Here is an 11,307-nt window from a genome sequence, read left to right on the forward strand (position 1 = left end):
TTATAGCAATGATCCGTACCGAGCAGCAAAGGACGGAAGCGCAAACCTTCGTGTACGGCGGCCGAGGACAACACAATCCCTGTGGTCCCATGTACAATTTCCGCATGGCCACTTCTCGCTGACGTCGCACCTGACCTTGCGGGCTCTACATGACATGCATGCCCGAGCTGCCCTTCTTCTACTCCTGGTGTGCTTGATCGGGTTAGAATGGTCACAATCTTTGTCTATGAAGCCGTCCATCATAGTCGGCTGGGTGATTGTGGAAAACTACTACTGATTTTCAGAGCGTACGAGATGGGTTTATTCATATTGGAGCCCTGGCCGAGATGCCACCGAATGAATCAAGACTAGACCGGGATCGACACCACCAACAGAGAACGCCTCAGACATTGTACTACCGATCTTGGGAGACAACAAACCAACCGTCATTACCGTGCGCTATTCTCATCTGATGAGCTTGTACAGTGGTCACAGGCTTGGTTGAAATCAGAGCTTCTGACAAATTTTCGGCCCACGGAAGTGCCGCTTTTGCAGCCCCAGTTACGTGGGAATCAGACGAGTGGGGACGGTATTCGCGGCAAAGCCGGGCATAGACGATCGACCCAATTACAGGAGGCAGCTAGCCCCTAGAACCGCCCAAGACTCCTACCGTTAGAACCTGTGCGAAGATTGCCCCTAGTCGGGATATTCACTGTAGAAGCTGACAGACATCAGTCGGCACAGCATGTTGAAGTAATCCTGCAGCAAATTCTACCCCTGAGAATCCAATCGATCTTGGATATAAACGCAACCGGAGATTAGCAGTAGCAATGATGCCATGGATTAGACATAACACGCCCGCACCTGACTGGGTCACCTCCAATGCGGTATTCTGAGAATGCAGACCCGAGTGTGAAAAGTGAATGGTCTAGGTACAATCTTAAACTACAGTCGTGCTCTACATGTTTCCAATTTATCCCAGTCCGCCTGGGTAAACGAAACATATGTCCTACTCTTATTCAACAGCCACAAAAAGCCATCTTGATCGCCTCCCGGAACAACAGTCCCAGCCAACTTCGGGTTCACCCCTTCCTTCTTGAGAGGGACTTTGTTCTGCTTGTGATTGTCCGTATAAGAGCCCATCCGCATTACACGCAAGAAGACGGGCACAGCGTAGCTCGGTAGGCTTTTGGACAAATACTCTGCCAGTGCTTCGTAGTCTGGGGTAGCTGAAAACTTGGGGCTGAACCGCACCGCAGCGCATCCAGCGCGGCCATCGTGGTTGGGCAACTCAACGCCGTACACGGTGGCCTCCAGGACTCCTGGGAAACGGCCCAGGACTTCTGCAACCTCTGCAGTAGACACGTTTTCGGATTTCCAGCGATACGTGTCTCCAAGCCGGTCGAGGAAGTACCAAAGACCTTCCGAGCTCCTCCTCAACGCATCCCCAGTTCGGTAATACACGTCTCCTTTCCGGAAGACATCAAGGCAAAGCTTCTTCTCAGTTGCTTCTGGCGATTTCCAGTATCCCTGGAATGCCTCTTTATTCGGGAGAGCCATCAATAACTCTCCGCCCTCCTCATAAGGCATTCTTCGCGCAAATCCGGTGGTTGCGTCCCTCCAAATGTCTCCCGTTTCGTAGTCCACCTTGACCAAGACGAAGGTGTTGCGAAAGAGCATCCTTCTTAGCAGCCCATGACGGCCCACGGAACCGATGTTAAACGGCCCACGGGACGAGTTGACAAGTCTAAACATACCCTCAGTGGAACTAAAGAATTCGACAACTTCTGGTATGTTGAACCTCTCCTGGAATCGTGTCCAGACGTCTGGCCTCAAACCGTTTCCGTAAGCGCACATTAGCTTATGCTCCCTCTCTAGGGGATGTGGCGGAGAGTTGACGAGATACCGTGCTGTCTCGCCCACGTAAATGAAGTGAGTGGCACCGGATTCATGGATGTCTGTCCAGAATTGTGAGACGGAGAACTTGGGAGCCAGAGCAATGCCGACACCGGAAAGAAGAACTCCAAAAGAAGTGATACCACCTGTGCCGTGGTACATTGGCATGGGGTTGTACCAGTAATGTTGCCCGGGAATGCTTCCGTGCGGTGGTTCAAGGTGAGCTCCTGACATCAGAATCTGACGATGCGTAAGAGGGCATGCTTTTGGCATTCCTGTGGTTCCACTATGCGTCTATCAGCTCCGACGGGTCGGTGCGAGGCAAGGAAGTCTTACCTGGTGTACATCAAGACGACGGGTGTTTCTCCAGTTACATGGTCCCGAAAAGAGTCATCAGGAACGACGGGGGGCATGGAAGAGACTTGATTTTTGATTACCGCATCCATCACGATGGTCTCAAGCCCGATGTCTCTAATTGCGTCTCCACCCCGTTGTGTCCGTTCCAAACAGTCCTCATGGGGGCTCACAAGGAGGAGCTTGGGTTCACAAATCTTCAAACAATGCAGCAGAGAGTCACCCTCAAGGTTGTAGTTGAGAAACGCCGGGTAGGCTCCTATACAGACTGCTGCAAACCACAAGAGAATGAAGTCGACGCTGTTGTTCATGTACATCGCGAAACAATCGTCTGGGCCGATGCCCTTCATCAAGAGCCAATTTGCGAACTGGACGATTCGCAAGTGGCATTCTTGAAAGGAGAGGGATTCCTGGCGGGTCCAGATGGCTCTTTGCTGGGCGTGTCTCTTGAAAGCGGCATCGGCAATATACCACACCGAGAGGCGATTTTCCTTCTCTACATCGGAGTGAGCTAGAGTCCCACTACATGGAAGCATACCATACCTGCTCGCGCAAAGTAGCGGCTGGCCTTCCGCATGCCAGAAAGGGCGCTCAGGTCATCACGTATGTTGAACTTGGCGTTCAAGTACACCCCCCCAGCGTAGATGGCAGCGGCCAAGCCCGCCGCTTCTAGAAATGGTAATCAGTCAATGTTGTACAAGTCATGGCTAGGGAAGGTTTATATCGCACCGAGTGACATATTGGCGTGGGCGAAGAGGAGTGGGAGCCACACTGCAAGAAAAGGGAATAATATTTAGATTATGTTTCAGGGCTTAAGATTTGAACGGGGTTTGCCAGTCGGGATGATGCCACATAGCAACGAAGTCTTTTAAAGGGGATTTTGGTCCATTCCCGGTAATTCCGTGCAATGCCGGGCCCGGGAAACTCTAGACCTCCCAACCCTCTGTGACTCGCCGAGGCCAGATAAAATGACACCTCAAACGTGTCATTCTCCCTGGATATTTCTCGAAGTGAAAATCCCTGGGACAGGTGGTCTGCAACTGACGTGAGTCCGTTCGACGCAGTGGTGCAAGGATACGACTAATTAGCAAAGCCTGACCAATTTTTTTGGCCTGTGTCATTCCCGGATGCCCCAATTAGTGGACTCCGTGGCCTTGTTGTCCGTTGGCTAACTGCCCTCTACCTGGTTTGGAAGGCTGACATGGAAAAGAGGGACCTACACCCTTGATAAATGAGATCTTGATCGAGTTCCTACTCAACATGGTAAGCAAAAGGATGAATACCATCAGGTTTCAGGTAGGTGCTGTGGAAGAAGATGGCTTAGGAGCAGCTCTTGGCTATGGAGTCAACCAAGGAGGCCGGTCATGGCCACGTAGCATACTTAAATAAGAGGCTAAATAGGGTTCTTTTTGCGAACTAAAACGATTCTTTGTGGAAGGTTACGAAGCCCAGTAGGCCTTACCGACCATCCCACAAAGCAGGATAGTGGTTGAGCTTGGGTTTGATCTGGATTCCATTAAGGCTGCCGCTTGCCTTCCGAGGAAGCCGAGTCCACTTTATCGAAGCCATGAGGGACTTTCGAGGGGAAGAGAATTTTGTTATTTCCTCAGCTCTTCCTGTAAAACGGCTGAGATCATTTTGACTAGGTTTCCGATGACGACACAGAGATTAAGGATAATCAAGCAATACTCCAACGCGTGAGGTATTACAAGAGCCAGTCTTGCGTGGATTCGGGATGAATTCACAAATACGAGGGATCCAAGGAAGGATAAAACAGACCAACTTCAGCCACTTATTTCAGTTAGAAATCAAGAGCTTCAACGCATAGTCAAAACCCCTCGTAAAATCTAACAAAGGTCAACCCTCCGCATACGAGAATCAGCTGTGGCGTCTAAAATTAGATATCCCAATAAAGCGGGCACAATCTCCTCTCCTTGGAAGGCTCATCACCAATAGCGGTCCTAAATATAGCAGGACAAATCCTCTGTCCTAAGCTCCTACTCCAATAATTACTCCGAGCATTACGACGTAATACCTACAAACTAGCTCCAGGTCTGGCGCCTCAAGCGCCACCTCGCCTTATGCTTATGCTCCGCATCGTTAACGGTCCCCCTCCCTTTCAAATTGGCTATGGCCACCGTTAGCGTCCATCCCTTCCACCCGAGTTCGCACTAAACGTTAATATCCTAAACCGCCACCACTCTTGTAAAGTGGAGCAGCATGCTTCCGCTCTAGCTCAGCCCAGGACCAATCCACATTGTAAATAGCAGTATCTCAGCCAGGCCCATGGTCAATCTCGACTAGGATCCCATCTGCGGGGCTTTTGTCGTTGTCCCACTTGACCCCTGGGAAATCAGAGTTTAGTTTTGGGTTCTCGTCCATGGTGTTGAACGTTTTGTTGACACTCCAGTCCCCGTTAGAGCTGGATAGGCCCCGCACTGGCTTCTAAGACTCAGATGCCATCCGCCATTGCTCGGGAAGGCTTACCCTCCGTTTCAGCCACCGCTTCCATACACCTGCTGTAGAATAAGCTACTATAAACCTAAAAATAGCAGTTATCGTAACCATCATTCACAATCTGTCACTGGGCCAGACGACAACCCCTTGGCTTCCCGTGACTTGACCCCCTTGCTCGTGATACCAAACCAACGGCGGCAACGGGAGTCACAAGCCGCCGCTGCAGTCGCAGCTTCTCCCGAACAAGTGTAACCAGTCTGCTTACCTGAGGGAGTCAATAAAGGTCACAAGGTCATGCAACGCGTCAAGATTCGACATTTTTGAGTTTTGTCCCTCCCATACCGCGTCGCCTCAGCCCCCTCGTTCTACGATATTTGTGGCTCAAGATCCAGATGACGGTCGGGGAACTCAATATGGCATCGTCGAACCGGCGCTTTCAGCCTCCGTAAATATGGATAGCACTTGTGCAGCCTGATTCGACGTACCCAACGGCCAAGTTTAGATGTGCGGCTGTCGGAGTTGTGTGAACTTCTATAGCTGGCCGCGCCACATCGGCGCTCGTACAGTGTCGTACAGGTCCAGCAGCCGCAAATCTAACTTGAATGTTTCTCTTCCTGCTCGGGCACTAAGGCGGCTGATGGCCATGATGAAGGACAGTCATCACCGCGTCATTCTCGCGATGAATACGAGGTGTATAACATGGGCTATATCAAGATCAGGTCAATCATTCAATAGCGTCGCATGGATACGGGCTATCCAAGCCGGACAGAGACTCTCCGAAGAATCAAAAACATAGCAGTCTCAGCTCTGGCGGCAGCTGCTAAAGCACACTCGCTAGGAGTAACCGACTCTAACTATAAATGGTCAGTCTCCTAGACCCTCCTTAGATAGAGAAAGGAAGAGTCATTCGTTGCCTGGTTCTGATTACTGGGGATCTTCTGCCCGGTGGCCAGCTTCTCATACACCCGTTCTGAGCGACACGCCATCCAGTCACCTGCCCCTTGCGCCTTTGTCGAGCTTGGCTTTCGGTGCTTTGCCCAAGGTCTATTGATTCTAGAAAGAGCCCTAAGCAAGAAAGAAACCCGCCCTCGCTCTATGATACAGTGGATCGAAGCAAAGTAGTGATATGCTTTTCCGCTATGACAACAGCAAGAATAAGCCTACTAGGCCGATCGTGGCTTTCGTGGATAGCTGTTTTGGCGACTCTGGCCCATCCCTCCGTCCAGCAACGAGATCCTGTCAATGATTTTTGTCGAAGATTTGGACACCAAATAGCAGTGGTGGATCGCAAGTTGTATACTGATGGAGGGCTTGTCAACTGGAAATCCATGGACACCGACCCCAGGAACGATACGAGTAAGCTGTACTCCCATTCCTACATATATCCTTATCCCCTAAACTAGCTGTAGAGTTCGTCAACTAGAGGACTTTCCCCAAAGAAGTCCGCGCCAACATGGTGTCGTATTCGAGAAGCATTGTTGACAGGCAGCTGTCCAACAAGAGCTAGGATATCAGGACTGACATCTCTGAGAGGATGACCGACCGATGCGAAGGTCAATTTCTTCGGTTGACAATGCAAGGAGACTCCGAGCGGAGGATTGAATAAAAGACAATTTCAGCGCGCTATCGAAGAGACACCGGTCGGCCTTGCAAGTCTTTATGACCGAAACTGGGAAACGCTCAATGGGCGTCCAAAGAGAACCCAACCTAGTCAACCATTGGGGATATGACGGTCAGGCTTTGACCTATGCAATCTCTTAAATGGGAACTCTTGAACACAAGACATCCATCGATCAAGAATCTCTTGCATTGAATGTACGACAAGATTTCCATGCCAATCTTTCAACCTTATGCTGTAGGGAAGGGCCGCGCCGTCACACCGCGCCTGCTCTAGCCTTTCCTCTAGCTCCAGCTCCGAGTACTCTCCATCTGCATGTCATCTCAACATCTTGCGGTAAACGAACATAAGGACTATCTCTTGGGATCTTCTTGTGCTGAACAGAGGAAACGACCCGGAAAAGTTACACGACCACCAACAAATTTCCTGTCCGAGATCATCTGCGTATCTGTGAGGCAGAACAACAACTTGGTGCTTGCGGGCTTCAAACAAACCGTTTTCACCAAGTAGCGTTTCCGCTATATTAGTTTTTTATGAGTCCGGTAAGGCCCACTGCTCGAACAAACGAATGCTGTTGGCTTGTTCTTCGGAGACCATGCAGCAGCTTCGTAGCTTCACCATATTCGGCCAGAAGTAAACCATGATGCCGGTGTAATCAGCCTTACTAATAGGCTCGTCAACCGGAATAAACCCGCCGGGGCTGCTCGGAGAAGATGGTTTGGCTTAAAAAATGAAGTGTGGCAGAAAGGGCAACCACTCAGACCTCTGTACTACGCAATCGAGCTGGAAGCGAGTTACATGGCGCTCAATCACATCCAAGACATGGGTGTAATTTAAACGACGAAACCAGCTGAGGAAGGGCTGCTCTTGGAGTTGCTTCTATGAAAGGGAGCGTCGCTGTTGTAAAGGCTGTCCTTGTTTAGGAGCCGAAATTAGAATCACAGACAACCACAGATAGGCACCGCTCAACCCAGTATTGTCCAATAGATACGTCGAGATGTTGCGGCACTCGTTAGCCTGTGGAAGTGTTCAACTGGGCTTGTTTTCTCGGGTCATTCTCAGTCCGACGACGCATGGGTGGGTTAGTTTTTATTAGATATTCGTAAAGCTCGTAATGCACCAGTAAGGTTCTCAGGGTAGAGGCTTTGTCCTGCTAAATTTAGAGCCTCTAGTTGTGATGGATGAGTCTGCGGGGGAAAGGAAAGTGTGGCCTCTTTATTGGTAGATGTCAGATGCCACGGTTGATTCTGGCTATTAAAGGACCAGGTGAGAAAATTCTGGTCATGGCTAGACCCACGTGGCCGAATACTCATGTTTTGAAATGTGGATGAGGATAAGTTTAAGCAGCCGCTCGTATCCGGAAGATTGCCCTTGTCAAGCAGCTATCGAGGTAGCTTAGGCAGCCTCCAATAAAGCGGAATAAGGTGGTTCTAAAAACTACTACTCCATGAAGGAGAACTATTGGGCAACACAATGGAAAAGTCTATGGCGTGGCAGGCTGCAAACTAACGAGTTGAGGGGGTCTGGTTGAGCAGAATAGCAGACCATTTCCTTAGCTGAATAAAAATAGCATTCATCGAGAATTGGCCGAGGACTGATGGGAGTACCTTCTGGTTGACGGATTCATCGAACCTCATGCCCTCTCAACTCTGGACTGCTAAGCTTTCTCGTCATGGCGACTAGCTCGGGTGGTAAAGACGCTCTCTTCACCGCGGCGTCGAGGGACAGCAAGACGTATAAAGAGGGGAGATGCAGCCTGTTCATCACTCAGACACCAAGCACTTTAGCACCAGAAACCGACCCTTCAGAGCATCTTTGATAACACTCCTCCAAACCCACCATGCAGGGACGCACGCAGGGACGCCTGTCCCTCTTCGGTCTTATCGTCCTGCTCTTCGGGTTGACGCTCTTCACCTTCGCCCATGCTGCTCCCCAGGCGACGTCATCCACCGAGCCTGACGATGTCGTGGCAGAGGGCGGCGGAGAATCAACCTCCGGCATCGACGAGAGCATACCGACCGAGACAGCGGAGATTGAGCCCGACGACAGCGGCAAAGCCAATACCACCGAGATAACTGAGGACATCATCATCGAGGAGGCTAAGCAGGACCCCATCGTCAACGAGGAGAAGAAAGAGATTGAGGCTGAGGTCGAGGATACCGTGGCCCTTTTCGAGGATGATGGGACCGGCAAGCGGGGCCTCATGGACCTTGGCGATCTCGAAGAGCGCAATGTTAACGACCTCAAGGAGCGCAACGAGCTCGACTCCCGTTCCCTCTTTTGCCCCCCACGCTGCCGCCGCCGCCGCTGCCGCATCCTCGCCCGAGTGATCAGGGCCTTCCTTAGGTGGGCGGCGCGCCGGTTCCGCAAGAAGAACCCCGGCAGCGGCATGCGGCCGCACCACACGCACATGTTCTTCTTGTACCCGCTGCACCGGTCGCTCTTCGACGCTAACATCCACCCACGGGTGTGGTTCAACGCCAGATGGGTGGCCCCGAGATTCTTGAAGTCGGCAGGGGTAACTTTCCTCAAGCGCGTCTACGTGCGAGCCAAGTACGCCCCATTCCGCCGGCATGACAGCGCGGCATCGCAGAAGGCCTTCTTCGACCAGACGTGGTTGTTGGCACACGAGTACCAGCACGTAAAGCAGTACCGGGAAGTCGGCTGGGACATCGGCAAGTTTGCGTACAAGTACATTTACGGGTGGTGCATGGCGGGTAAGAAGTACTCTAAGAACCCGATGGAGATATCGGCCAACAAGGCCGCCGACAAGCTGCTGCCTCTGTTAAAGACGGAGACGCGCTTTTTCCGCTTCTGGCAGCGGGACCTGCTCAGGCACGACCTCGGCTACCCGGTTCAGACATCATATCACAACGTGGGCAAGGATCTACGACAACTCAGTTTTCAGAGGGGCGTCATGCAGTTAGACACCAGGAAGTCGTGCTATCGGAAGAAAATGACGGGCCCGTGGGGACCTTGGCGTTGTGGCAACTCTTGAGACGACGGCTTCCCGTCCTGTTCCAATGTTCTTTTGCTGTTTGTTGCCGATTCAAGATTATCTATGTCTCGCGTTTTATCGATCGATTTCACATATATCTTTTTGTCCACTTTCTGAATAGCCCCAGAGAGTTTACCATTCCCTGTCATTGGCATTTTTTCTGTTTTATTCATAAAAGGTTGGACTGTTTCATTTGCTAACTCGTAGCGAGATCGTGGATGGAGTTATGGTTTCCTTAATCTCTCTCCCTCAGCACTGGTTTTCCCACAGGGTTTTCCCAATGCTATTACGCAAATGCGGAGGGGCCTAGTATAGTGTCTCTATTAAGATAGCTTTATTAAAACGCAAATATTCTCTGGCCGCTTCCGCAACGCCCATCTTAACAACAGGTTCCGGAGTAAGATCAAAGCTGGCAGGGAATTCTTGCAGAGTGTAGAGACTATAGAGGATGAGTGGTGGTAAATGCCTTTAAGAGCGGTTGATCTATCTATATAAACAATTACCCTACAGTCTCAAGTAGCCTTGTGTTCAAATTCCCAACTCGTAACTCGTTAGAGAAACTTGCTCTAGGGCATGCTTTACTCTACTATAGCCTTCCCCTCACTATATGCCTTGTTCTCTGTCCCTCTAGTTCATATACGGAACGCTCCAGTGCAGCAGTATTCAGCAGCCCTGGATGTGCCTCATCAAGCGACTTGATACCACATAGTTGCATTGCCGCCTCTAGTTCTTCTTTCAAGACTGCACAGTGTTAGCTGGGAGCTCTCCGGGTAGATCTCGGGTAACGTACTATTGAGAGCATGGTCAATCCCATTTTGACCGTAGGTCAACGCATGTAGGATCGGCCGGCCGAGACAGACAGCGCTAGCTCCGAGGCAGATGGCTTTCAATATGTCAGTCCCACGCCTGATGCCACCATCTATAAACACATCCATCCGCTCCAAGACCTCGGGGCAATGGATGTTAATTTCCAACAGGGTTAAAATTGCGGGCTGGGCCGTGTCAACTGCCCTCCCCCCGTGGTTGGAAATGTAAATGCCCGCACAGCCTTCGGACAACGCTCTTTTTGCATCTTCGGCTGATTGAATGCCTTTCACAAATACCGGCAAGCCTGTGATCTTCCGAATCCAGTGGATGTCTGGCCATGATAGGTCTGGGTCGATGGCCAAGTTTGAAGCCGATTTGCTCGTTTCTTTGTTGTTATTTGGTGGTGAGGCTTGAATTTGAAGGCGCCTTACATCGTCTCGCTTGCCGATAACTGGCAGGTCGACGGTGACAATTATGGCTTCGGCTTTTAGCGTAACAACTGATTCGAGAAGTCTTTTTGTCGATTCACGGTTAGTTCCCACGTAGAGTTGAAAGAAAAATGGGTGGCCTGGGGGGAGAGCAGCGACAATTTCCTCGGGTAAAAACGAGCCCATCGTAGGGATGATGATGGTGGATCCCTTGGCAGCCAATCCTCGGGCTATTGCAAGTTCTCCATCTGGATGCACCAGTTTGGCCAGGGATGCCGGAGCGTTGAAAACTGGAATGGAATACTCTCTTCCCAGAATTCGAGTCTTGCAGTCCACGTTTCGAGATGAAGAGAGGACCCGAGGACGGAAGTAAATGCTCTGGAACGAGGAGGCGTTTGCTTTGGTGGTACGATTATCGTTTGCTCCAGCCGAGATCTGAGCTCTAGCCAGAGGAGGCAGGTATTCCAACGCGGCCCGTTCAATATCGTGCAGGCCGACAAGGCTGTGTAGATCGATCATGGGCTTGTTCTCCGTGGTTGGTTGGCTGCGGCTGCTTGACGAGTCTGCAAGGTCCAGTGCTTCATCCAACCTCCCGACGATCCGTGACGGTCCAAAATAACCCAGCACGGTCTTGGGACTATGAACAGCATTGTAGGCCTTGCTGGCGTCCCTCCCGAGAGAATTCACGATAATTTCAGGTCCCCCAGGGTGTTCTTCGGCGAACCCCGTCATGTCCCACACGACGTTATCGATAATAAGCCAACCGTCAT

The 11,307-nt window shown here is 51.0% G+C and overlaps 2 protein-coding genes across 2 annotated transcripts; one reads left to right on the forward strand and one right to left on the reverse strand.

The window, feature by feature from the left end:
- Positions 1-675: 675 nt before the first annotated feature.
- LRP88_04261 (uncharacterized protein) lies at positions 676-2,968 on the reverse strand (the record flags this gene model as incomplete). Its single annotated transcript, XM_083240836.1, has 5 exons — positions 676-700; positions 1,055-2,115; positions 2,499-2,725; positions 2,773-2,898; positions 2,959-2,968. The coding sequence occupies 5 exons, from the start codon at positions 2,966-2,968 to the stop codon at positions 676-678; spliced, it is 1,449 nt and encodes a 482-aa protein (XP_083103366.1).
- Positions 2,969-8,144: 5,176 nt separating this feature from the next.
- LRP88_04262 (uncharacterized protein) lies at positions 8,145-9,302 on the forward strand (the record flags this gene model as incomplete). The annotated part of the gene is made up of 1 exon (XM_083240837.1): positions 8,145-9,302. The coding sequence occupies one exon, from the start codon at positions 8,145-8,147 to the stop codon at positions 9,300-9,302; it is 1,158 nt and encodes a 385-aa protein (XP_083103367.1).
- Positions 9,303-11,307: the final 2,005 nt, after the last annotated feature.

Source organism: Fusarium phalaenopsidis, assembly GCF_050370095.1.
Source record: "Fusarium phalaenopsidis strain FUZ10S chromosome Unknown contig_32290, whole genome shotgun sequence".
NCBI lineage: Eukaryota > Fungi > Ascomycota > Sordariomycetes > Hypocreales > Nectriaceae > Fusarium > Fusarium phalaenopsidis.